The sequence below is a fragment of the Brienomyrus brachyistius genome, chromosome 22, assembly GCF_023856365.1.
Source record: "Brienomyrus brachyistius isolate T26 chromosome 22, BBRACH_0.4, whole genome shotgun sequence".
Lineage (NCBI taxonomy): Eukaryota > Metazoa > Chordata > Actinopteri > Osteoglossiformes > Mormyridae > Brienomyrus > Brienomyrus brachyistius.
This window is the reverse complement of record NC_064554.1, coordinates 14,566,552-14,593,380: the sequence shown is the minus strand read 5'-3', so window position 1 is coordinate 14,593,380 and position 26,829 is coordinate 14,566,552. Positions and strand designations below refer to the sequence as shown.

Here is a 26,829-nt window from a genome sequence, read left to right as displayed (position 1 = left end):
CTTTTAGTTTTTGCTTGGATTTAAGCCCATTCAGGTTATGAATACGTTTGCGTCAATTTAGTTATAATTAATCATTAAATATATTCTGTTGGTGTGTTACTGTACATGATGCAGTATATTTAAAAAGAAGACGACACCATTTTTACATTTATAACACCACTTTATTAAACCCACCGCATCACTCCGCACCTCCTTTGAGATGCACTGGGCTTTTATCTGCGTACACAGAAACAAACAATCCCTTTGACATTTACTAGTGATCTGGAGCAAATCCAACCCTCCCCACCTCTTGCTCTTGGGGGAAAGAGGAAGGCAGGTTTTTTTTTCGCTATCCGTGCAAATGCACTTCTTAAGTCCAAATATCGGTACTTTTCGGTAAAGGCGGTGTACAGACACCAACGGATTTGGTGGCCACACGGGAGTGATGCGATTGTGCCGTAGCCAGGCTTCTTGTACGCGTCAGCATTGTGTTAATTGACCATTATCTGCGAGCGACAGAGTACATGGATAGAATTTCAGTACATGTGTGTGGCTAGTATCCCTGCTCCCCTTTTCTGCTAGTCGCAATAATTTCAGCGTAATATGGCTTGTGTTTTTAATTTAGCCTTTAGCCTTACATCTCGCTAAGCGCTCCAAACCAGTTAATGTTTCGAAATTCTGCCAGTAACAGTCACTTTACCTAGGTAATGTAAATGAGACCTTGTTAAGAATGAGAATAAAATCGACAACAACCTGGATTTCGGTTTTTTCCCTGCACATCCTCAAAAATATATCCCTTAAAGTTATCTTCAAAATATATATCCTTTTGCGTAATACAAAAATAACTTTCATTTTGATTCCAACAGTGATTCGTTTTTGATGATGGTGGGAGTAAGCAAATAGCCTTTAAACACTGACGGTGTATAAGGGACCTGGAGTTCGTGCTGATGACATGGTTATGCTTAAAATCTGAATGCTGTAGGAGTCAAGCACCATAACACCATCGCTCATTGTTCAATGCAGACAATGTCTCAACATTTTTCACATCAACATATAATAAATAAATATCAAAAGAGACAAGAATGGGATCGATCCTAAATAATGAGAAGTGAATAATAAGTAGTAATCCATTAATTGCCCTTAATTCCCTTTCAACTGTAACAAAATAAACAAATATTATCAATGTTGTAGGCTTGATTATTGAACAGAATTTGAAAGCAATTTTTGCATAATTTTGACTTATTCATAGCTACCTGAACACTAAAAGTAATGTTTGAAACTGAGGTTCCCCAATAAGAGCTGCTATTAGATGTTTATCCAAAACCGTTTCTAAATATTCATACAGTTAAATATTATTCTATCTTAAGGTGAGAGCCAGCGAACGTAGCTACAAGGCCACATCCTTTATCACAGCAGGACCTGCAACCCATAATGACCATCACAAATAATTATGAAAATGATTCATTTGAATTTACAGAGAAAAATAACACACATCAGCTACGATGGAATTCAAAAGAAATTACTGCAAATAATGACCTTGAATGATAGAAAAACAAATAAGTGTGACTAAATGTCATGCCCGGCTCGTCCGCTCCTCCTGTGTGCCACGCCCCCTGATTACCCACGTGTTTTCTCCCGATTGTACCCAGCTGTAACTAGTTCATTTGCTCAGTCCTGTGTATTTCAGTCCGTGTCTTACCCGAGTCCAGGGTCCGTCATTGATGTTACCTGATGTCAGTCGATGTTCGTGCCCTCGTCTCCGTAATTAAACCCCTCGTTTGCCCTGATTCCCGGCTGTCTGTCTGCTTTTTACCTGCCTGCCCGCACGATCGCCGCTCTGCCCGCTATCGCTGCCGATCATCCGTGACACTAAATCCCAATAATTCTTTTATATAAATGAGAGTGCGTGTCACAGCTGTGTGAAAGTGCATAGCGGTTTTCCGCTTACACAGTATTCCCGCAGTCAATGAACAATCTAATGCCGCATTTCTGTGTAGGATTAACAGTCATTTTCAAAAATCGGATGCATAAAATGGGTAAAATGCACAACCATTTCTAACAACGTGGAATGTTTTTTGTAATTATTAAATAGTCAGGAAACAACCATAACTATCACATCGATGATTCATGTCGTTTATGAGAGCAGGTGTGATAATATGCTGTTGTGCAGTGTTCTCATCGCTGTCACACATGACTCCCGCCTGAATGCCAATATCTTACAGCAAACTCACATGATTTACTTCTTTCAGTTCTCAATTGTTCTCGGTTATTTTTTCCGACAACCCTTACAAATACCTTATTAGCATGTAAGTGCCATCCAATTATAGATCTTGGCGACCCCAAGATACGGTTCTCTGACTGCCAGCTGGGCTCGCAATCAATTAGATCTTAAAATACTGCTAAATTACCAGTGTTATTTTTCATATTTTTGGCTCATCTTGCATAACACTTCAAACATTCTCGGGGCTTGCTGTGAAAAATAACTCTGCAGATGTACTTAGCGGAAAACCAATGCTTCTGGTTTCCAAGGGAACGGCGTGTGGACCTGGTCTAAGCCTCACCACTCTCTCTGCTGTCAGACGGCAGCAGTTGTATCCCTTTGCTACAGCAAAGAAAGAACCACTGAATGTATCTACATCTGTATGCTGGGTCTTTTTCAAAATCACGCAACGCAGAACAAGGAATCCTTAAAGATCATAATCAATGTCTGTCCAATCCAGATGCCACTGGGTTGCTGTGAACTAACAGGGCTTGACTCCTATGCATTGCTCACTGCTGTTCATGGGAATTTTACTTAAAGAAACATGCTCTCAGGGCAGAAGGAAGAATGATTGGTTTAGAGAGATAACCAATCAGACTGTAGAGGAGGTGGGTAATAGCAACTAAAGGAAGTGCCAACAACCAATCGAAGGTCCTGCCTCCTCTAGTTGCTTGGACCAACCTCCTCTACAATCTGATTGGTTCAGAGAGTTAACCAGTCTTTTTCCTTCTGCCCTCAGAACATTTTTGTGTAAGTAAAATTCAAATGAGCTTCACCGCCACATTCTCCAATATGCATTTCCTACTGCTAATTCCTACGTATGTTCCAATAAACTCTCGCCGGTACCTCAAATGCTCCGCTGTAATATTGCTGGTGACTCCGCCATTGTGCCCTTTGTGCAACATGAGCAGATACCGGCTGCATGTCGATCAGCTGTTGCATGATTTTACGGTAATAAAACTAATTAAAATAAAAATAAGCCCAAAATCGTTTGGTTTAAAGTAGGAGTAACACAGCAATTGTATGAAAAGTATGACAAAACTCCATGTGCGCTAATGAACTGAAGATATATCATTGAGTTTGATTTACGGAGTCCCTGGAGAATATTTGCATTTCTTTTAATAAACACTGAGCTGCAAATATCTATGAGTGGATCTTCTCTACGTCAGTGTTTACCAATCTGACCCTTAGGGACCCACAGTCGGGCCATGCTTTTTCTCCCTCCGAGCTCCCTGCCAGACAGTACACATTTTTGCATCCTACCAGGAGCTGAGAGGGAGCAAAAACATGGACCATCTGTGGGTCCCTGAGGACCGGACTGACTCTATATAATAGTGATAGAACCAACCCTGGGGCACAAGGGTAGCAGGTAATTGGCCATATGCCACCCATTTTGGAACAGAATGAAACATCCATGACGCATCCAGGTTGCCTAACCAAATTATTAAATTCTCCAGTAGATGGTAAAGTAAGTTTTTTAACTTATAAGAACAAATCAACCCCTCAACACTGCAAAGGTGGCAAAAAAATTGTACTTTCTGCATGTCACACATCCTATTGCTCTGATCACAGATCCTATTGCTCTGATCACAGTCTTTCAAGATCAGACCGGGAATACAGTGTGAACCTACTGTGGTTTGCTTTTCACAAGGATCTGATCAGACCTCTCCCAGCGGTGAGGTGTTGTACCCTGTGACACTGATTTTCGTATAGTTTGCATTTAAAGCTCGTCGACTACGTACTTCAGCAGAAAGCAATGATCGTGCTGCCTGTTGACTAATGACAACTGAAATAAGGGGATAACCAACCTTTTCACGGACGACAAAAGACCCACGTCAACCACACTTAAGACCAACAGCACTGATGCAAGTATACAAGCCTATAACAAGTGCATTAGCCTAAAGACATATTCTTTACTCATACTAGACTTTATTCAAGGACTTCCTAGAGATACGTCTATCTATTGCAAAATTTCCCATTATGCAATGCTAATGGCTAGAAAGCTGTCGTTCATTCTAAATGTACAAGAGCACCATTTGAACTGAGCACTACGGAATTGATAGAAACCGCAAACATAAGCAATCGGTTCATTGTTATCACAAAGAGGAGATACCCTATAGGTGTTCGGGGTGCGTCTGAGCACTCAAGGCTGTAGCCCGAAGTTCAAATATGAACAGCTTTGTAGCACAGCGTAATTGTAACCATTTGTCTATAGTACTGGCTATATTATAGATATATGCTTAGTAATAATCGGACTTGTTATGACAGTCCAGTTAGCAACGAATGCGAAGAACCGAACCGTTAACGGAAAAGCGTGAAACGTTTCAGGCACTTCAGAGAGTCAACCCTTAAAATCTGGGCTAAACTGGTATGTGATTAAAGTGGGGTTATGAGTGAATCAAATACATGTTATATTAGATATAGAGTGTTAGGTATGTGCATCGTACACTGCAGGTCTGTTTTTGTTCCTCACATACAACATGGGGGAGAAGAAATGAACGACATCACATAGATGAAAAAAATAACTTTTCGATGGGCAACGATGGACTAGAAAATTCGAAGAGGCTTAGCAGCTGTTGTCCCACACTCACTCCACCCCAGGACGTTATTCGCTCCTCGGCTCCTCCTGTATCTCCGTCAAACTCCTCTGCCTGCGGCTGGACTCTGTGAGGGCCCGGGAGCTGCCCGGCGACCCCACGCTCTTGGGCTCGTTGGTGTGGTAACTCCCTTTGTAGCGGTACAGGTACAAGTAGAGAGCGGACAGTCCTCCAAACACCAGCACCAGCATGAGGAGGATGATGACTGAAAGAGGAAAATTAGGGTTATGATTGTAGCTGATCCGTTATTATTAGTGTTTGATCTTCTATCATTTCCATAGCAATACAGGTATAGGACCTGACATTTCACAAATATTGATTGCATTCTTTTGAATATTGCACATTTTCAATCCAGAGTAACGTTGCATTTTGGGCCTGGTAATGTGATTTTACATACACAAACTTGCACATGTTCAGCAGGACTTACATGCCATAACTGGTGGACTAGGCATATCATCGTGAATGTAGATGAGGTCTGTAATGACAATTACCAGAAACAGTGCTGTAGGTATAAAATCTACACAGGTTTTGCTAAATTAATTATTTGAATCCTGCAGGTTCATAGAAAAGGGTGCAAACAACAGGAATCCACTGTGAGTGTGACGTGGGGAAATACGTCCTTTGTACTGGAAAATTTATAGTACAGCGAAAATCAGGGCTTATGAATCCCATACTAGAGACACTCGGCATAGTCGGGTCCTCATTAACGTTTTTTTTGATTGAGATATTAACCGAAATCATCACACCGTTCAAGTGTCACAATGCATCATTTAACGACTTGCTATGCATTTCAGTCTTCTTAATTAATTTTGAAAAGCACACATGTCATCAACAGGAACGAGGTTTGGCAGGACTGTCTAATGAGCCGTGGACTCACCAAAACCTGTAAACCATGGATCCGCTTCCAGGGGTATGTCACCCATAACAGAGGGGAAGACCCCGCAATTTGACTCTACTACGAAACCCTGGACGGTCACTGGAGGGTCTGTCTCATTAGGCCGGAAGTAGGTCTTTAGAGGGGCGTAGATGTCGTATCGTACCCCCGACAAACAGCCCTCAAACCCAGGACTGTTGTGCCTCTGGACCTCATAATCGATGTCCCCCATCTCTGCAGCAGTATAAAAAAGATGCCGTTCAAAGACCACGTCCACTAAAGAAAAGCAATACATGAACTTTTCAAATATCAGTCATCTTTACTCTTGAGACAGAACTACAGACAGCATGAATGATAGAAGGTAGAGATCAGAAGCTTTTGTTGCTTTGAGGTTACTGAACGTTTCTTCAGATGTCCTTCATTACAGCCAATTACAGAGACAACACTTACCCATCACCCGTCCTAAGAACACGGCCTTGGGAGAATCGAACCGAAAATCCTGCAAAGGGAGGATCTTCTCCCAAATTGAATCTGAATAATCGACCTGTGTGGAGCACATCAGTTCACAAGGACTGTGGAACCATGAACTGACAACATGTGGTTGAGTGCCACTTGCTGATTAAAGTGGAGCAGTTTGCAGAGCCTGCTGACTAATTTCTCGAAAGCCGTATTGGAGATCTTTGGTGGGTTCTCACATTCTTAACAGTTTTCATCTTTTCATAGACAGGAAGCAGTTGTGACAATATTCGGTGGTTAACTGCGTTTGTGAAGATACTGTAGTCAGCAGAGTAGGCAAATCATTTCCACATATGCTACACAAAATACACAATACTTTTTATGGATATATAATAATTTTTTTTTTTTAAGGAAGTTTGGTGTTTATGGGCTGATTGCAGTTACTAAATTGCCCGTAGGAGTGCATGTGTGAGTGACTGGTGTGTGAGTGTGCCCTGCGATGGGCTGCCCCCCCATCCTGGGTTGTTCCCTACCTCGTGCCCATTGCTTCCAGGATAGGTTCCGGGCCCCCCGCGACCCAGTGGGATAAGCAGTTTGGAAAATGGATGGATGGATGGTGTTTATGGGGATTCCATCCATCCATCCATTCATATTCCATACTGCTTATCTAGTATAAGGTCTTGGGCCCTGAAACTTATTCAGGTACAATTGCAGGGCACACAGAAACAGACGTACAGCTACACACTTCAGGCAATTTAGAAATCATAAAAGTAACAGAATTATGAAAAGCTTCTCCGGTGCACATGCATGTTTTAAGCAAAGCGACGTGTCGCACCTGCATCCGTATGGTTCGGTTGTGTCTGGTGATGTTGACGAAGTGCGGAAACCCATCGGCCAGGTTGAGGTAGGACAGCTGGAACTTGTAGGCGATCAAGCCCAGTCGATACCGCAGGTGTAGGCTGCCTGGAGAGGGATGAATGACAAGTAAACAAGGTTAAACGGCACCCAGACAGGAAGACGTTTGCTTCTGAAGTCACCTTGGCTCCTGTAACCGGGAGCATGTCCAAATGCTATTTTTAAAGTGGAATCTCTTCGGTGTTCATGGTTTTCAGCAGAATATTTATTCAGCAGGTGATTGGGGGGGGAGTTATAGCAAACAATTAATGGTGTAAACCAAGAAATACACATTTATTTGGGGAGACAAAGAAACATTTTAGGGGGGCTAAAGCCCCACCCCTGAAATAGGCCTAACGATGCCCCTGGTTCTGACCATGAATTCATAGCCTGTCTAAGCATACAGAAGAAGAGCTATGGATATTCTGGCTCAGTTGAGTGTAACCTGGGTCTCAGGGTGAGGCCTTGCTGTGTGTCAGTCTCGGGTTTGGCACTGGCTGGCCTTCCTTGGGAAATGAAGTGAAAGAGGCAGTGAAACTGGCCAAGGGACCCAGAAAGGAGGCTGTAATCGGAGGCATTGAGAGCTAGTGCTACTGTCAAGGATCAAAAGAAGGATCCACTCCATTGTAACATCACCACTCACTGGTAAAGGAAATGATCATTCCACATCCTAGCTACTTATTTGTGTCTTGCATGTGACCTATAAGTGGTTTTGAATTGAATAATTTTTTCTTTAAAGAACTTTATTCTTACGAGCTGATACCCAGTGAATGTCTGCCGATCTCGGCAAATGTGTTTCACTAAAAATTGTTGAAGCAAGGAGGTCAAATGTCTTAGAAGCCGATATCACAGTATAGGTTAATTTTGCTGCAGCCACAGCTTGAAATAATTGTAAGTAAGGAGTTAGGGATGTTAGGATGGCTATAGAAAAGAGCAGCCAGGTATGTTTGAATTGGCCATGTTACCATTCGTACTCCTCGCTGGCCCCGGCCAGTCCATACCATCATTCCTAAGGATGACAGCGATGTAGTCCTTCGTGAAAGAGCTGATGTAGATCAGAACAGCAGGTGCCTGGGTTGTACTGAAGCTGAACTCGATCTCGTCGCTGGTCTGGTTGTATCCCAGGCTGAAGTTGTGGGGATCGAGCCAGTTGGCCCAGAGATCCTCATCGGAGATCGCCTCATTTCGGATGTTGTATCGTAGCCAAGCACCAGCCTCAAAGTAGCCTCCGATATCTTAGTATGATGAAGACAATGATCCACAACAAATGACAGCATGTCAGATGGGATAGTGAGTTTTGGCATGCTGTTAACTAACAGTGTAATTATCCATCCATTGTCAGTAACTGTTTATCCAACACATGAGCCTGAAGCCTATCCAAGGAAGCAAAGGAAACTCCACGAATGGGATTCCAGGCCAAAGGACACACAAGATTTAGGCCAATTTAAGGGCCACAAATGCACCTAACTATGAGAGGACCCTAGAGTGCTGAAAACACCTGCAAAGAACATGCAAATTCCATGCACAGACCCAGGACTGTCAATCATTTATAAATTTACAAGCAGCCTGTAAAAAAAAGGCATCGGATTCACCCTGCCTGTAAATCTGTAAGTCCATTTTAAAGCTCACAAAAAGTAAAAATATGGTGTCAGTAGAAAGCATGTCATGTTAGTAAAAACAGACAGGCAGTTAAATCACAAATTTAGGCTTAGCAACTCTTCTCCCAACCCCAGGCGTATGAGACTACAGCGTTACCCAGTGTGCTATTGGCCATTCCCTGGTGTGATTCTCAAAAGCACCTCCAGAAAGAGCAGGTAAATATTGAAAGCAGAATATATGGTTCAGCGTGTTGGTAGGTAAAGAGCTTGCTGCGTGGAACCACCTTCGTGGCAGTAGTAGCCCTCAAAGGCTGTGTTGTTGCAGTCACAGTAGTAGGACGCATAACTCTCCATGCAGCGGCCACCATTACGGCACAGTATCACTGGGTCGAGACACCCTCCGGTGCAGTTCTTCCTGATGCCTTCCTCCTCATTCACTTTGCCTTCCAGGTCAAGGGCCACACCGTTCATGCGCAGGCCTCGGATGCAGCCCAGGAAGGCCCTCAGTTTGTCCTTTGCAGCACCTGATTCGAGCAAACGTGACATTATCGAACTATCAGTGTTGGGCATTTCGAGTCCAGAGGCTACAAATCCAGACCAAGATTTTGTTTCTACCAACCCGGTGAGTACTCTGTGATTGTGACTCTTTATGCTCAACTAGTTGGTAGAAATAAAATCCTGGTTTTATAGCTTCTGGACCTGAAATGTCCAACACTGCTAACTACAACCACATTCAGAATTCTACTCTGTTTAGTGATTATTCTCTATATTTAGCCACATGCTCTATTCATTAGCATATTTATTGAGCGAGCTGCTGAAGTTTCGCTCGGTGTCCATCTAGAAGACTTTTAGCTATACTTCTAAATAGTCATTTAAGGTCATGTGAATTGTTACCATATTTACAGTGAATTAATGACTACGGCCTACAGCACACACCAATAAGGAGCGGCTGGGTGAACTTCATGGTGACGTAGGTCTGCCCTGGGAATCGACGTATAGCCCAGGGTTGGTCGTCCACCTTAAGGCGGGCTAGCTTCACGTTGATCTCGGCCTCAACGTAATGCCACTCATCGTCATTAAGGGCCATGGGGGAGCGCAAAGTGACGTTGATGATGCCGTCCCCCACCATGAAGACAAACAGCAGGTTGTTGGTGGCTAGGAGGGTGACACAATCAGGGCATGAGTCCGGAGAGAGACCGATAAACTACCTACCAGAATAGCCTTTTCACGTACAGTTCAGTATTTTCAGCGCATACTAAAGACTGCACACTAAAATAAAGTACAATACAGAATATCATGCCTAAAATGCTGGAGGGTAATCAGACTTACAGTTGAGCTCCACTCGGATGAAGCAGCGATGGTGGTCATCCGAGTTCTCTAGAAAGACGCCGTGGTCAGCGGTTGTCTTAAAGTAAAAGCTGATGTCAGCAGTTGTGCCTGGTCTGAAGGTGGGGAACTTGATGTAGGTGGGCTTCGTGAATGCGACCGTGTTCCAGGTATTTCCTGTAGCATGGAATTGGACAACTATCATGTTCAAGAAAATGTAACTTGATTCCTAATCCTAGGTCAGGGCATTTTTCTCCGTAGATATCCAAGCGTATCCTAGAAGTCCAACCAAACTATGGTGTTCTGTAACTGCTTTCTCAGCGAAAAACATCTCCGTCTCTTAAAAATACGTTTTCTTCAGACTAGCCAACAAATCAATTCCGCAATTCAGTCATTTTCCGATAGTCATTTGTAGCCCTTAGTCTTTATCCACCGGTTCATACCTAAAACAGCATTGTGAGCGACGTCACTTACGGTCTCCATGACAGCGTAGAGTCCCAAGGCTAAAATGAACTTCTGATCCAGTCCGGTTGGTGTCCCCGATGACAATTCTTCTAACTGGCAAGTGGTCCCTGTAGTTCAGCCATCCCTTGTCCGCGTACCTATTTCGAAGCATACTCAAGCTGTGGTTGCACTCAAGAGCATGGGGTCTTAAGAATGAGAAATCAAGCCAATGCAAGAGTGTAGCCACACTAGCAATGGAGCCCCATTTGAAATGGACATACGGTTGTCTTACCATTGGCGGTAATCTGCATCACAGTTACAGAAGAACTTGCTGTCCTTACAGGTCCTATTGACGGCACAGGCACATCTCTGGACACCTGGGAATGAACCGCCCCAGTAATCCTGACTCTCGCCGTGGCGGCCAACCCAGTAACTATACGGTCTTCCGTCTGACAGGCAGAAAGAGTTTCCAATTAGAGCATCGTTTCCCAGTCCAGTCCTCAGGGACGCACAGTCCAAGTTCCCTATCAGACGGTCCACATTTTTGCTCCTAGCTCTGGGAGCTGAGAGGGAGCAAAAGCATGGACTACCTGTGGGTCCTGAGGACTGGGTTGAGAAACACTGCATTAGAGGATGTGATTTTAGCATATTAGCATGAAAACTTTTACCTGAAAAACTGTATAACAAAAATCCATCTTCTAACCACTTATCCTGGGCAGGTTTATGGGAGGCCTGGATCTGGGACGCCAGTCCATGACACACGCTATGGGCGATTTAGTGGAGGAAACTGGTGTACCCAGAGGGAGCCCATACAAGGGGAGACATTGCAAACTCCATACACACACTGCAAAACCCTTAAACCCCGAAAGCTGTAGGTGTAAAGCAACACAGCTACCCTGTCACCATGCTGGCCCTCAACAAAACTCTTACGAAATCCTACATATCTTATTACCCCAAGGCTAAATTACCTCTGCAAGGCAGATTACATAATAAGAGATCAACGCTTAATCAGCTTAAGCTGATTAACTCGCGGTGGCTCCCGTTATTTCTGGAGCAGAGCCCAGATGAACAAAGATCTTGCCATCGGTGCTAAACCGGTGCCTGGCGCCATACGGCTTTTGGCTTGACAGTAGCCATGCCGGCGCCAACAGCCGGAAGACTCAACTGGGCGTGTTGAGAAGGCGTGACTTGTAGCAGGCGTATTCGATCCACTGCTCGCAGTATTCCGAGGTGTTGGCCAGGGCAGTGACTTCATCCCATGAAGCATTGTAGTACTGGACATCACCCAAGTAAGGCTGTTGCACTGTGCTGCCTGTCACTTTGGTATTGTCTATCCGATTGTGCCTCACCACTGTCCAGGCTTTGTCGGCTGTAGAAGGGCAATGAAAAGGCATAGAGGTTCTCCATTTCACCTTTAATGGACCACATCTTTCAAAGCACCACAAGACAATAATTTCGTTTGACTCACCCTTAATTAAGGCTAAAGACCAATTGGGTTTATATACAGCTCTGGAAAGAATTAAGAGACCACAGCAGAATATATTGTTTCATTCATTTCTCACTTTATGGATCTGTGTATCTTTGAATAATATATTTGCTTTTGCAAACTGCAGCCTGGTTCTTCCCTGTTTCTCAGTGATGAAGGGCTTCTTCTTTGCCTTATGGGACTTCAGTCCAGCTTCTAGGAGCCTGATACCAACCGTCCTAGCAGTGCACTGAAGGTCACTTGAGGTCATCCTCCAATTGATGAGAAACTTTCAGAAGCTAACGGTCATTAGAAAGTTCCTCCCTCTACCTGGCTGGTTTCTGGTGGTTCCCAGTATCTCCTGCTTCACCTTATTCTTCTGTACTGCTGTCTTACTATACATATATGGAGGTGTCTCTTAATATTTTCCAAAACTGTATATTCCTACTTTAGATCCAAAGTTTGGAGTATACCGTAGGTTTTTATCTACTGCTAGTTACTATGGAGACCAGCATATACTTACTTGCTTTTCATGCTACCTGACATTAATGCTTAATGTCATATTCTGTCTCGCTTCAAACTGTATCAGACGCAGTATCACTACGCAAACCGACCCTAAGAGACACAATACAGTAAGAAAAGGCTACCTTTCATATTGCACAGAACAGAAAAAGGTTTCAGTGGTCCGCTAAGGTCAGGGTCGATGGTGTAATTGCCTGAATAATACTTTCCATTGAGTCGGTATGCCTCACAAGACTCTTTGTAGACCGCTGTCAACAGAGGGAGAAAAAAAATCTGAATTACTTCTTTATCTCCTCAAACATTCATTTAACTGGGAATGAATTCAAACCACTGCAGAGCGCCGTCAGACACTCAAACACACACGAAATAAAACATTCTATAAACAATATCTGGCCAAGGATTTGGTAGAGAGGCCTCAGCATGTTTAACTGATAATGTCACATGTCAAGCTGAATAACACCACGTGCTGCAACACACGGTGGAGCAAGATCAGTGCTAATCCTTTAGCACGCTACTGTCACTTTGTTATAGTAAGATGCTGTAAAGCCAAGAACAGGTGGGGAAAATTAAACGGCTTTAAACTACATTTATCGAGTTCTTAACCAGTAATCTGTCAGCCATGAACATAGGGGCCCCAGTGCAGGCTGAACCAACATATCTTCTGAGTGTGTAACATCCTGAACAAAGTGGTCTGTTACAGACCGCATACATACACATGTTCATTATTTCAATCTTTTTGTGCCTTTGCCTTACAAACCTTCTCAGTCTTAACATGACAGGTTATTCAAGAATTATATGACTTAATGAGTGCCTTTCGTGTTCTTCATCAGTTCTCTAATCTTTAGGAATTCTTGTGTATGTAGTGCACAGATAGCGAGAACAGGATGATCTAAGCCAATGTTTCCTAATCTGGTCCTCGGGGACCCGCAGACAGTTTGGGTCTAGGAAGCTGGGAGGGAGCAAAAATGTGAAGTGACTGTGGGTCCCCTGTGGGTGCGGGTCCCCGTGGGTGCGGGTCCCCGTGGGTGCGGGTCCCCTGTGGGTGCGGGTCCCCGTGGGTGTGGGTGTGGGTCCCCGTGGGTGCGGGTCCCCCGTGGGTGTGGGTGTGGGTCCCCGTGGGTGCGGGTCCCCGTGGGTGTGGGTGTGGGTCCCCGTGGGTGCGGGTCCCCCGTGGGTGCGGGTCCCCTGTGGGTGCGGGTCCCCGTGGGTGTCGGTCCCCGTGGGTGCGGGTCCCCGTGGGTATCGGTCCCCGTGGGTGCGGGTCCCCCGTGGGTGTGGGTCGCACTGCACTAAGCTGCAGAAGCCACTCTGCAGGAAAGCATGTCCTGCACCTACAGTAAGACCCGGAGAAGTGGGTGACACTCACATCTGTGGCACACTTCTCCTCTGTATCCCGTGTTCTCACACATGCATATGAAGTCGTCCCACGACTGGATGCACCGGCCCTCATGCTGGCAAGGGTCCGGCGTGCACCTGGGGAGTCGCATTACAGGAGAGCAAAGCGTGTCCCGTACTCACCCCCGGCCGCTCGACAGTACTCCCCTGACATTAAAATGCATGTAGTCACAGCACTCGCGTTGAGCCTGCTGGAATACTTGCAGAGGGTTGTTCCTTACTAAGCATCGCATAAGTGCATTTACAGAAAGAACGGCTTATGCCTTAGTCTAAGAGCCGGATCAGGTGCAATTAAACAGCATGGTCCAACTTAACTTGATGCTGTCACCTATATTGCATTATAGATACCGAGAATGCATTATAATGGCCGGTATAAGAATGAATAAAGTATTACAGCCTCTTCAACTGACAGTCATAAGGAATTATGGTGCTGATTATAATGTTTCATAAGCTCCAATGAAGCTCTCATCTATAATGCACCTTCATAATGCATTATAATAGTTGGCATAAAAATAATGGATGTTTTGCACTGCCTTATGTAGGTATCTATGGTGCATTATAGATGAGAGCTTCATAAAGAATTCATAATGCATAAAATAAACATGGCTAATATGTGCCTTTTTATAAATATGTATAGCCATGTTTATAATGCTTTATGAATGCATTATAATGTGTTATGAATGTGTCATAGATTCTTATAGACATGGAATTCATAGCAAGTGTTACCAGTGGGGTCATAAACTGATGGGGAACAATCATCATTGCTAATAAAACGGCAGGCGTGGACGACCAAAGGTACATACCCTCTAATGCCACAGGGTGATGGTTCTCTGGCCATTATTCCCAGCCCCCCACCCACAGGCCTCACCTGTCCGTGATGCCACAGGTACCCAGTAGCACCTCCATGTAGTTCCCTAGGCGGTCCTGCAGTATGGCGTCAATGTCCACCGGCTCAGTGTCGATGAAGATCTGCTGCATGCAGCCGTGGAATGCATTCAGCTTGGTCTCACACTTGATCTCGTCGTTGGTCTTTGGGCAGCCTGGGGGGAAGAGAGAGGGAATCATAGGGGCCCCAGTGCAGGCTGAACCAGGAAAGAACACGTCTGTCGCTCTACGTTGCCTTAAGGCCATTGTGAGCCCACATAAGACTCCCCAGCAGGGCATTTTTATGCTTATGGGATTTTTACTTACACAGAAATGTTCTGAGGGGAGAAAGAAAAATAACTGGTTCAAAGAGATAAGCAATCAGATTGTAGAATAAGTGGGTACAAACAACTAGAGGAGGCAGCACCAACCAATCAGAGTCTTGGTCCCACTTTCTCTACAGTCTGATTGGTTATCTCTCTGAAGCAATCATTTTTCCTTCTGCCCTCAGAACATTTTTGTGTAAGTAAAACTCCCACAAGTGTTTTATGTCCAGCTCTATGAGGACATTTTCCTGTTAAATCCACATTTTTAATAAGCAACAAGTCTCATCAAAGAAAATCAAAAGATATCGATGCTTATTAATAAATCTACAGGAGCATGAAATGCTGATTAATGCTCAAGTCACGGATGTGCTGTATTCGGGGAAGCAATTTAAGGTACATTTGCTTTGTGTCACTCTTCAAGGTACCTCCGAAAAAGTACTGGTCCCCTGTTCGTACTGTAAAGACGTTGGTTATCTTGAGGGGAGAGCCTTCGTCCTCGTCGATGGTCACCGTCACAAAGTTGTCCCGTGCCACCAAATCCACCATGTGCCAAAATCCATCATTCAGCTGGTAACCTGGGCAAACAATGAAAGTTGTTGACATGTTCACTGCATAAAGGACAATTTAATTACAGAAATTTAGGCTAAAGCACCCATGGGACAATACTGGCAGAATCAACTTGTGGAAAATAGAATATAGGGTGTCCATGGCCTCCTCTCTTTTGTAAATTTCTTATGTTCTCTCCCTGTGTCTTAAAAAAACACCAAGTCAAGGTTGTCTAAGAATAAGCGGCTCAGGCTCCATAATGCACACCAGCATCGACAATGTGTTTGTCTAATATTGATTTGTTCAATAAACTGTATTGGATTTTTCCAACAGAAGTATTTCTGTCAGGTTCTTAGAATCGGTGCTTTGTAGGAACCGCCTGAAAACATACCTGCAGCGAACTGCAGCCTCTTCTCAGACTGTATGAGGGAGATGTTCACCTGACCTTCGCTCAGGCCCAGCTCCAGGGAGCCCAGGTTATCCGCAAACCGGGTGAACATCAGCAGGCCAGTGTAGTCCCACGAGCGGAATTTGAACTTGACGGACATGCGGGGCTTTCTGGAAAGCCCCGGCAACTGGAGGTAGTTGTTGGGCCCGATGAAGGTGAGTGGTTTCAACAGGAGGTCCGCACAGGCGAACTCCATAGTTTTCTGGAGGAGGGTTGAAATAGCAGGGACTGAAGCACAAGTGATCACCGCAGAACAGTCCAAAGACGCTAAAAAGTGCAAATTGCAAGAGAATAAGAGTCATTCTGTCCCAATCAACAGTCTTTCCTTGCACTCCATATTTAGAAGGGGGACTATGCAGAAAATTCTACATAAGGGAAGTTGAGAGCTTAGGGGCGGCGAGCAGCATGGGTGGATGCTGCCTGGTGTCACACGGAGCAGCACCTTCTGGTGTGGGAGGCGGATCTGTGGGTCCTCCCTCTGCACCATGTCGATGATGTTGATCCCGTTGAAGAATACGTTCTCCAGGCAGCCGCGGAAGTTGTCCTTGTCAGGAAGGTGAGGCATGTTTGGCTCGATCACTCCCCCCACATAGAGCTGGGAGGACAGCATGTTGAACTTCTGTTAACGTTTTCTGTTAAGACGTACAGTTCGTCAGTAACCTGCTGACATACTAAAAAGACTAAAAATGAGTTTCTGGTCTGCTATGACTGGTCAGCCTGATGTCAAATGTAACCAACCCAAAAGCTGGGGCTCCCGCCCAGCGACCCCCCCCCCACCTGATCGTCTAGGTCCAAGTAGCTGAAGTCTCCGTTGCATATAGCTCTCTCTGTTTGGCTGTCCACCGTCAGGCTGACCTGCCGGCCGTATCGCTTAATGGTCACGTAGTGCCAGTGCTGGTCATCCAGGAGGTTGCCTGCGGTCAGTGTGGTTAAACCCTCCACCTCATGGACCGTGCTGCTGCCTGCAAGATACACAGACCATCGAATCACCAAGCCAGGTGCACGCTGGTCCACAGGAGGGTGGGATTCTCCAAGCTTGCACTGAAGTCCCCTAGAAATACAGGTCTCCTGGCAGGTCTGACGGGGCCAAGCCGTATCCCGCTGAGTCTTCTGGACCCTTTCTGTTCAAATTCTATTAAATGGGAAGCCCACCCCCACAATTTCCATGAAAGACATCAAATTGTGTGCATGAAGAGAGAGCCTTTCATTTCCCAAAAAAAATAAATAAATAAAAAATTACCGTCTGTTCTAGTAAAACCATTTCATTTCACATTTTCTGAGCTTCTGGAATATGAAAGTATAGTATAGTATAGTATAGTATAGTATAGTATATAGTGATATCAATGTTATTCCCACCTCAAGCAATACATATTCAGCTTTACAAAAGCACAATTATTGCATAATTAAAATAATTTCAGAGGAATATCTATTAAAGGTGAAAATATATATCTTCAGCTCCAGAGGGGTAGTCTGATCACACTAAAGCTACACTCAGAATAATGCCTGTTGCTTTTTTTAGAAAAAAATTATCCAGATTAACTAAAACTCAGATTCCGTGACACGGAATGGTTACCATCCAGCCTGTATCCTGAAGAAACGAACCCTCTTGTGAATAGTACTTTTCAGAGGAGCTTGCTTTGTTAACCCTTCAGCAAGATACTTAACTTGGTTAAGTCAACATGCTCTAAACAGGTAGAGTGTGCATGTACAACATATTGTAAATGATGCCTTTTCGCTCCACTGTTTACAATGTGAGTCCAACCACATCAGGAGCATGACACTGGGGGCATGTCGGGGTGGGCACTGCCAACCCAAATGGACCATCTGCCCACCAACAGAGACAGACCAAATTTAACCAATGATCAGTGATTTAACAGAATTATAAGAGCGCAGAGACCCTCAATAAGAGCTTAGAGGTCCGCATATGAGAGAGAATATGATTCAGCACTGCTGTTTTCCCCCTCGACAGCTGATCCATGTGGTACAGTCCGTCAGTGGGCCACTGTTCATGTATCAGCCCTCACCAAGGCTGATGTGCAGGTAGAGACGCGCATTTCTCAGCTCCAGTGTTAAGACGTCGCCCTGTATGCCCTCGCTGTGCAGCAGCAGCCCGTCCCGCTCCAGGGTCTTAAAGTTGATGGCGATGTGGTCCCTTATCGTGCGGTGCCTCTTCCCCGGAAACATGTAGGCTGCCATGTCGTCACTGTCGTACATCATGACGTAGGAATCTGGAAGACAGGCACCGGATGGACAGCTGAAACCACGTTCAGCGTTTAATTCATAGGCACAGGAATGTGCACCAAAGGAGGCCAGCCGGCTGGTGCCTCGAACAATGTTAGTGCAAAAATAAACCCCAGGGTGGAGGCGCTGTGTGGCTCAGTGGGGCGGGATGTTACGCCTGTGACCAGACGTGTGCTGGTTCAGATCCCGCAGTTGGTAAAGTGATCTCACTTTTAGGCCCTTGAGCGAGGCCCTTAATCTCCAATTGCTGCAGAGATTGTCACACCTTGCGTTCTCAAAATGTTTATTGCATTGGACAAAAGTGCCTGTTACATAAGCTAAATGTATGTCATGGAGTGTTCCTAGTCCCAGTGCGTCAAGTCCTACTGCTCACCTACAATCAGTCACAAATTAGTAGGAGATTTCTCTCTTGAGAGTCAGCAAGCGAGAAAGTAAGAGAGAGAGCAGGTGAGAGAGAGCAGGTGAGAGAAAGAGCAGGTGAGAGAGAGAGCAGGTGAGAGAGAGAGCAGGTGAGAGAAAGAGCAGGTGAGCGAGAGAGAGCAGGTGAGAGAGAGAGCAGGTGAGAGAGAGAGCAGGTGAAAGAGAGAGCAGGTGAAAGAGAGAGCAGGTGAGAGAGAGAGCAGGTGAGAGAGAGCAGGTGAAAGAGAGAGCAGGTGAGAGAGAGCAGGTGAGAGAGAGCAGGTGAGAGAGAGCAGGTGAAAGAGAGAGCAGGTGACAGAGAGAGCAGGTGACAGAGAGAGCAGGTGACAGAGAGAGCAGGTGACAGAGAGAGCAGGTGAGAGAGACCTCTCTACGGAGATCAGACGTTACATTCTGTCCATACATTCTGACTCTCATGTTTTCCCCGTCTATTGGTGTCCTGCTAATGCAGAAACAGCTGCCACTGGTATTTGTCCTGCTCACCCCGGAGTCCTAATGACGGCGCAGTGTCATCCCCTGACCTCCCCGCATCCCCTGGCCTCCCCGCATCCCCTGACCTCCCCGTCACGAGGGCCTCCGCCCCATCAGGGTGACGACTGACTCACCGTAGGCACACCCATACACCTCCAGGCGGACTCCGATCTTGCCCCCGTTTTCGGTGTTCCAGCCCAGGGGGATAAAGCGCAGGTGCTTGGCGGTGAAGGCATGATGGAACACATGCCTTTTCACCTGGTAGTAGTTCCAGTTCCCCGACAGCGTCTGCACAAGGACAACACACACACACACATATATATATATATATATATATATATATATATATATATATATATATATATATATATATATATATATGCAGTCATGCATTATAGACACCTTCATAATGCACAATACTGCGTACATAAAGTATTATAAGCTCAGCTTTAACTGTTTATACAAAGGCACAACGCATTATTGGCCATGTTTATTATGCATTATGAACTGTCTGTGAAGCTCTAATCTATAATGCATTATGAACGTATCTATAATGAATTATACATGGGTGCTTTAAGTAAAGTGTTACCGAACGGGTTAATGAATGTTGACTCTGTAGGTTCGACTCAGGTAACTCTAATTCAGGAGACAGAAAGGTCTTCCCTAAAATATTCCATAATCTTTGGTCGTCCACGCCTGCCGTTTTATTAGCAATGATGTGAGGAAACCTTATTCAATGTTGCTCAAAATCCAATTAAAACTGAAGATCCCGTATTACTAATTAGCATTCCGTGTGTAGATCCCCTGTGTAGTTTCTATTGCAGCCACCTATTTTTAGGTTATTTAGTTGTATCTGACATATTTATATTTGAAAACGAACCATCTGTCCTTTTCTCGCTTTACTCGTAAGGTATTAACGTTACCGAATTCCCCCCTCTCTGGATGTACGGCGTCCAGGCGTCAGGACGGTCCCCATACAGGACGGTGTACTTGGTAACCCAGTCGTAGGAGTTGAAGGTGCCCTGGGTGGAGATGGCCACGAAGCGATACTTCCTGCGGAAGTCGATCTGCAGCCAGGGATGGCGGTCGCTGGGGGCAGGGGACCAGCCGCTGCTCCCTAAACACGCGTGTAGGGTGCATGTGAGAGTAACAAGGCAGCTGAATTCAGACTCAGAGTGGATACAGAAGCATTATGCACTAAACATGCCAGTGTGATCGTATCCAACATTATTGTGATGCACAGCAGCGTTTCTCAGCTGGTAGGTCATGACACAAAAGCGAGACCATTTTCGCTGGGTTGTGAAGAGTGTGCTTTAAAAAAAATGACACCCCCTCCCTCCCAGCCCAACACAACATTTATTTTGGTTTGTGACTTAACGCTGGAAATATGTATGGACAGAGTTTGATATTGGGTTGGGGGGGGGGGTGTTAGGTAGAATTATAATATAAATACAAAGGTGTATTTATTGGGGGGGCTGAATGAATCCAAATTAAATATTGGGGAGTACACGCCCCCACCAACCCCCACCTCCCTCATCTGCCCCCCCCCCCATTGCACCCCTGTATGTATGTGCTGGTTGGTGAGTGCATGATTACATTTCACATGAACATGTTAAACTAATGCACACAACATGATCGGGGGGGAAGAAGTGCTTACCGTACAATCTGGCGAAGTTTGCTGAGTACAGGAAGTTATATCTGGAGGAGGCCAAGAAGGAGGACGAATAGAGAGGGGACACCAAGGGATCAACACAGTCTCCTGGGGGGTGGAAAGGAGAGCCAGAGGCAGCCAGGCTTAATGCAAAGCTCCGCCTCTCGCAAGGGGCACCCCCAGCAGGACAGCAAACTCTCAGGGTCTTCACAAGCAATACGCCCCAAAGGAACCTACCTACACACATCTATATCAGCTTCCTACGCCCACCTATCTTCTAACCACTATTTAGATGCTACAAAATTATTTGGTAGTTGTGTCACCAACCTTTCCTCCATCCATCCAGTTTATATATATCCACCAACCCATCCATCTTCCAACCACAGTTCAGATCATGGGTGTCAAACTCCAGTCCTGGGGGGCCAGAGTCCTGTGTATCTTAGCTCTTTCCCTGTTCCACCATGAATGATTCTGCTCGAGAGCCAGCCTCCCCAGGACTGGAGTTTGACACCCCCGGTTCAGATGCTATGACATTACTGGGTAGTCGAGTCATCATCCATCCGTCCATCCATTCATCCATCTATCCATCCATTTTCCAACCACTATTTAGATGCTATCTGACACTATCAGGTAGTTGAGTCATCAATCTTTCCTCCATCCAGCCATCCATCCACCCAAGTTACAACTACGTATCCTTTACAGGGCTGCCAGTTCTACTTTTTAACCTTCCTTAAACACACATATGCATATATAGTGTGACTTTCCATGTTAAAACAGGCCAATAGTTGAGGCAGGGGGGGTTGGGTTATGGTTCATATCTGACCTGTGTCTCCCTCTGTCTGTGACCCTGTGAAAGCCGGGACACCTATTCTGCACCACCTGGACTTGCTCTAGAGCACTAACACAGCAAATCAGGAGAGGCTAGGATGTTAGTTCAGTGCCCGGCTGCTCGATGCGGCCCCATACGTCACGCAGCCCCTCCTCCCCGGAATCTGCTTTGTCACCTGACACCGGAATTCACGGATTCTCCATCCGTTCTCATTCCAATAAAAACCCCGTGGGAATGAATGGACTGGTGAATAATGTGGCCCGTGGTCTATCCGAAATATTAGTGGTATCAGGACATAATGAACTGTGACTTTGAGGAGGTAACTGTCAGGAAAGTTCCGTGAAGAGGAAACGAGGTGCACAGAAGCTCTGAGGCCTGGGATGAGGAAGAAATCATCAGTTAAACAAATGCCACATTACTGTCTGCAACACAGACTGATGCTGAAGATAAAACATTAATCTGCTGCTGAAACAATCACCATTCTTCAGTGCAACGTTTATAGGTGTCGGTTCTAACTACACTACATTTTTTCCTTAAAATCGGATCATGTTATGAACAAAGAACTGAATTATTATTAAACTGAGTACTAAATACTGAGAGAAAAAAACACCCTGCATTCCTCACTCTCTGAATACACAGATTTTTTTTTTTCTAACACTCAGAAATATTAAGTTAGGATGAGTTTTAAATCACAATTGGAAACCAGAAAGCTCTGGAAACATAAATAACCACCAGATATTTCATTCTGACCAAAGCATTAGTCAGAAATACTAAACTATTGCCATAGCAATACTGGAATATTTATAAGCCTTCTTTATAATCAAATAATTTATAACATATATATATATATATATATATATATATATATATATATATATATATATATATATATATATATACACACACATACACACAGAGTTGGGTAATTCAGGTCCAGAGAGTGAAAGTCCAGACCGGGATTTTGTGTCAACCAGTCAGTTGCTCTGTGACTGTGACTCTTTATACTCAACTGACTGGTTGAAACAAAATCCAAACAAAATTGCAATCAAAAACTAAACATGTCAAATGTATTGTATTTTGTTTGGTTACTTATGGTTAAGCTTAGAGCTGGGTAGAGGTATAGCTTTTCATTGTTGGGATTAAGGTTTTTCCCATAAAAAGTAATAATAATAATAATAATAATTGATAGTTTTATGAATGGATGGTCCCCACAAAGATATGAATGTGTGTACGTGTGTGTGTGTATGTGTGTGTGTGTGCGCGCGCGCACATGCACGCATGTTCACATTCGTGTTTTTCAGCTTCAGATTTCTAAATACACAGCAGGAGCCACGCAGTACCAGTGCAAACTTGAATCTGTTACGTTTATTCATGTTATACCTACAAGCCTATTCGTTACTACAGTCCCGTCTCAGTAACTTTATAGAATACGTCAATACAAGCTGAGTTACTGAAAATCTCTCTCAGATGCCTCTTTCACAGTGTGATCGGTATCAAAGCAGAGCCTTTGAATGCCTCATAAGCTAAGCAGACAACACAAGCCTCCCTCTAATTCCTACCGTTTTATGCAAGAGGATTTTATCTGTAGGTCAGCAATTTAATGTAATTTCAGAGGGAAGCTTATTAAATCAAAGCAGAAGGACATAAATATCCTTTAAAGACTCAAATCTTTACAATACATTTAAATTAATACATGGCAACACTGTATATTAAATGCACCTTCATACACAAATAAGTACACCGTAACATCCTTAACATGCATAAACAGCTTTAAAATACATTAATAAAAAACATGACAATAGCAAGAACTGTAAAAGGATAATTGTGTGTTTTAATATATATTATTTCCCTGCTCATACCAGCGACTTTACTTGTTTCAGTTGCTAAACTTTCCAGACGATCATCTGCTTCATTCCAGCCCCCCCCCCCCCCTTGCTTATCTCCAGGCTCCACCTGTGTGAAGGGCATCCGGAGATACGTCTTCTGACTCTGCCCTTAAACATTCAGGTCACACCCACGGCCACTAGGGACAGAATCACGAGGAAGGCAGCTCTCAGTGCCAGCAAAGGGGATTTCAGGGTCAGCATGGGAATTCCAGGAGGAGTCAGCATTGCTGCAAGCAAGTCGACACGGCAATAGCCGTCAGAACTTCTCCCATAGACTGTAGACAAGCGGCAGCTTGCTTTTGGTGGGATGGGGGTCTGTACCGCAAATATTGCAATGCAAAGTAAAGGCGATCCAAGTCTCAGAAATACGAGGATTTGAATTTTGTAAAGAAGGACAAAAAACACGATTTAAAAAAAATATATGTCGCATGTAGCGCAAATAATCTACCAGCATGTAAAAATAGAATAGCTAATTTTATGTCTGCCCTCTGCCAACTACAAACACACACACACACACAGACAAATTATTGGTTTTATACATCGCCCTTATCAACGTCTAGCGCTCCATCGGCAGCTTAGTTGGAGTCTGACAGCAGTCAATGCATAAGGTATATTATTGCAGAATGTCAGGTATCATTGTGGACAATTAAGGTGAATCAGCCAGGGAATTCCAGCCTGTATCTTTCACCCTGGACACAAGCCTCAATATCTAACTGATTCATAGCAGGATTACAACAAATTAGTCACGTTTCACCCAGAAAAAAACAACACCTGAAGGCAATAGTATATCCATCGTAAGAGCGATATCCTCTTTCCAGAAGTAAATCGCAGCAGCGCAGAAATAAAATGCACTTTCTGCGCACATAAACTGGGGAAGTCGACGGCAAGAAGCGGCAACTTCCTTCGAAAGCACAGGGACTGCAAAACTTTACCATACCAATAAGGCACATTCAGTATAATCCGCGTCTAGACAACTGTCACCCCCCTCGGAGCAACACGGGAGCGCGATCACAGCTCAGGAAAACACATACACACAGCTAGGAGTCATACCGGGCGTCGGGGTAGAAAGATAAAGATAAAAACAAACACGCAGTATTGTCTATTATATGCCTTGCAGTCATACAAACTTTAATAGACGGCGTAGAGTAACATATTTTAAAAAGCATGACAGCACGTCCTTCAGCCCCATTACGAATGACCCTTAAGGGGTTATTGTTTCGTTCCGGCTCCTTCACGCACACATCGGACCAAAACGATATCAGGTTTGGACCTTAAGCGCAGGTAGAGAGCACGTCTTCAGGGATGCGCTTTACGAGGTGCTCCATGGACGCTGCATCGGCAAATAAATGACATTTTTACGCCCCCCCCCCCCCTCCCCCCCAAGGTACCTTTAATACACATATAGTTAATTGCATGCTTGGTTATGGATAGATGTTCCGCGGGAGTTGAATTCCTCTGCGTTTCATGCCTGGAGCTTCGGGAAAAAGCACTGCAATGCAGAAAGAGATGCTGGGCGACTCACCGCCGAAGGACTCTGCTGTCACTTCGACTTCTGACGTGCGCAGCCGCGACTTCAGCTGCGAGCAGCGCTTTTACTCCCCTTTATAATATTTTTCTCCAGCACCAGATGCACTTCCTCACTTTAACTCCTTGTCACAGCACAGGGTGGTTTAATCCACCACTTTAACTATATATGGAATATGCACAAATGATGAATAACAGTACATGACTTACGTGATGAGCAGTGTTGAAAACCGAGTAAAATTAAAAAGCTTGCGGTCAGTCTTCTCCAATTCATTCTTCTATAGATTGCCAGCGGTCTTTATGGATTTTTTGTGACGATCACTGTCTGGGATGTTGAAAGCATGCTCTATTCAGTGAGTTCGCTTGAGGAGTTTGTCAGCCCCGGGGAGCGGAGTGCCGTGTCCTGAGGAGCCGGGACGGGACGGGACGCTTGTGATGCACAGAGGCCGCGCGCCTTCGTCCTTCACAGATCCCCTTTCGGAGGCGCGCTGAGTTTCATTGGCCTGCGCCTTCCTGCTGCATCCTCATAGTCATGCCTGAAATACAAGACTAAAAAAAACTCATCTAACGGCTCGACGACACCTTTAACCCCATATGTTATTATGACTAATTTTTATAATGATCAATTCATAAAAATAACTTCTTTTTTTTCTCAGAAACATTTTGGCCATATCTGGTGGGTTGCATCTCTCCCAGCTCCCCGGTTAAGTACTTAATTTTCTCAGAAATCAAAAACAATGGCATATAATATATAATTGTTTACCGAAAACAGCACAGTTTTAAACTTCAAATTTTAGCATTTTAATCAGATATTTCAACAGACCTATTTCAACTACTTTGACACTGATTTAACGTAAACGTTACATTTGCTGTCTACAGCTGTCTGTGTGTACACGACCTCTCAGCTTTTGGGGTATAACACATGAAAATCTCTTTTATTTTTGTAGGTCACACAAGTTGCACTCCTACAATCCTTAGTAATTACTAATCTTTCCTGATTTATGTTACCGATGTTCATCCTTCCATAATGTGTCTTTTGAACAGATATGTCATTTAAATAAAAAAAATGCAAAACGTGCTGATGACAGCATGTCTTTGGACGAAGGTGACCACTGGATTTGCAGCAGACTAAGCTCTCTTTCCATGATATGAAAAAGGCTTTGGGATTAAGAAACGGGTTTATGGAGCATCAGCCGTGCGATTCCGTCCCTGAGATGAGACTGTGACCTACCAACACGGGATTTTCTGTGTTTGCAAGCAAATCCGATCAGCATTTTGTAAATTCCTTGCCTCCGTTGTCCTGCCACAACTGGCAGAAACAACCATTATCCTAATTAAGAGGTGGTCAGTGGCTGTCCTCTAGAGACAATGTAATGTTGTGATAATGCGCTATATAAAAATAAATTTGTTGTTTGTTGTTGTTATCTATAATTCTGCAAGTTTCAGGACTGGGATTTACATATAATTTTATAAACTCACAAATTTCCTGATGGGTGTTTAATTGTGCATTAAATGTGCATTAAAATCCGTCCTTGAGTTAAAGTCATCATGTGAAAAAATCCTCTTCATTATATGAAACAGAGAAAAAAAAATCATAATATATAACCTGGTGCTTCCCAGTACTGAAATAGTCTATAGTGGAAGTAACGGTTTGGAATTCAACACCAGGATGTGGTTGCCGTGTGTCATGTGACTCTTCAGGAAGCTTTGTGATAGGCCCGTTATTGAAAGAATGATATTGAGGCTCCTACCACCCATCGCTGTTTGTGATGTTTTTTTTGCATGTTTCTGCAATAGTGATTTTTTATTTATT

At 44.4% G+C, this 26,829-nt stretch overlaps 1 protein-coding gene across 1 annotated transcript; it reads right to left on the bottom strand.

The window, feature by feature from the left end:
- Positions 1 to 139: 139 nt before the first annotated feature.
- Positions 140 to 25,600, bottom strand: cntnap1 (contactin associated protein 1). Its single transcript, XM_048990331.1, has 24 exons — positions 25,227 to 25,600; positions 20,784 to 20,885; positions 20,050 to 20,243; positions 19,261 to 19,414; positions 18,019 to 18,222; positions 16,772 to 16,956; positions 16,437 to 16,589; positions 15,938 to 16,196; positions 15,426 to 15,575; positions 14,679 to 14,850; positions 13,782 to 13,888; positions 12,541 to 12,663; positions 11,594 to 11,797; positions 10,721 to 10,877; positions 10,459 to 10,586; positions 9,988 to 10,161; positions 9,595 to 9,813; positions 8,943 to 9,182; positions 8,062 to 8,295; positions 7,002 to 7,129; positions 6,161 to 6,254; positions 5,714 to 5,944; positions 5,264 to 5,311; positions 140 to 5,041 (listed from the first exon to the last, which is right to left on the bottom strand). The coding sequence occupies exons 1-24, from the start codon at positions 25,288 to 25,290 to the stop codon at positions 4,845 to 4,847; spliced, it is 3,921 nt and encodes a 1,306-aa protein (XP_048846288.1). The 5' UTR covers positions 25,291 to 25,600; the 3' UTR covers positions 140 to 4,844.
- Between the last annotated feature and the right edge of the window lie 1,229 nt (positions 25,601 to 26,829).

Bases quoted from the DNA above. Each gene is read 5' to 3' on its own strand.
- cntnap1 (XM_048990331.1), bottom strand. From the start codon at position 25,290: ATGAATTGGAGAAGACTGACCGCAAGCTTTTTAATTTTACTCGGTTTT. The intron at 18,223-19,260 runs GTGAGTCAGTCG...CCTGTCTTCCAG, and splicing joins GGTGTATGGGTGTGCCTACG to ATTCCTACGTCATGATGTAC. The intron at 16,590-16,771 runs GTGGGGGGGGGG...CTGTCCTCCCAG, and splicing joins ACTTGGACCTAGACGATCAG to CTCTATGTGGGGGGAGTGAT.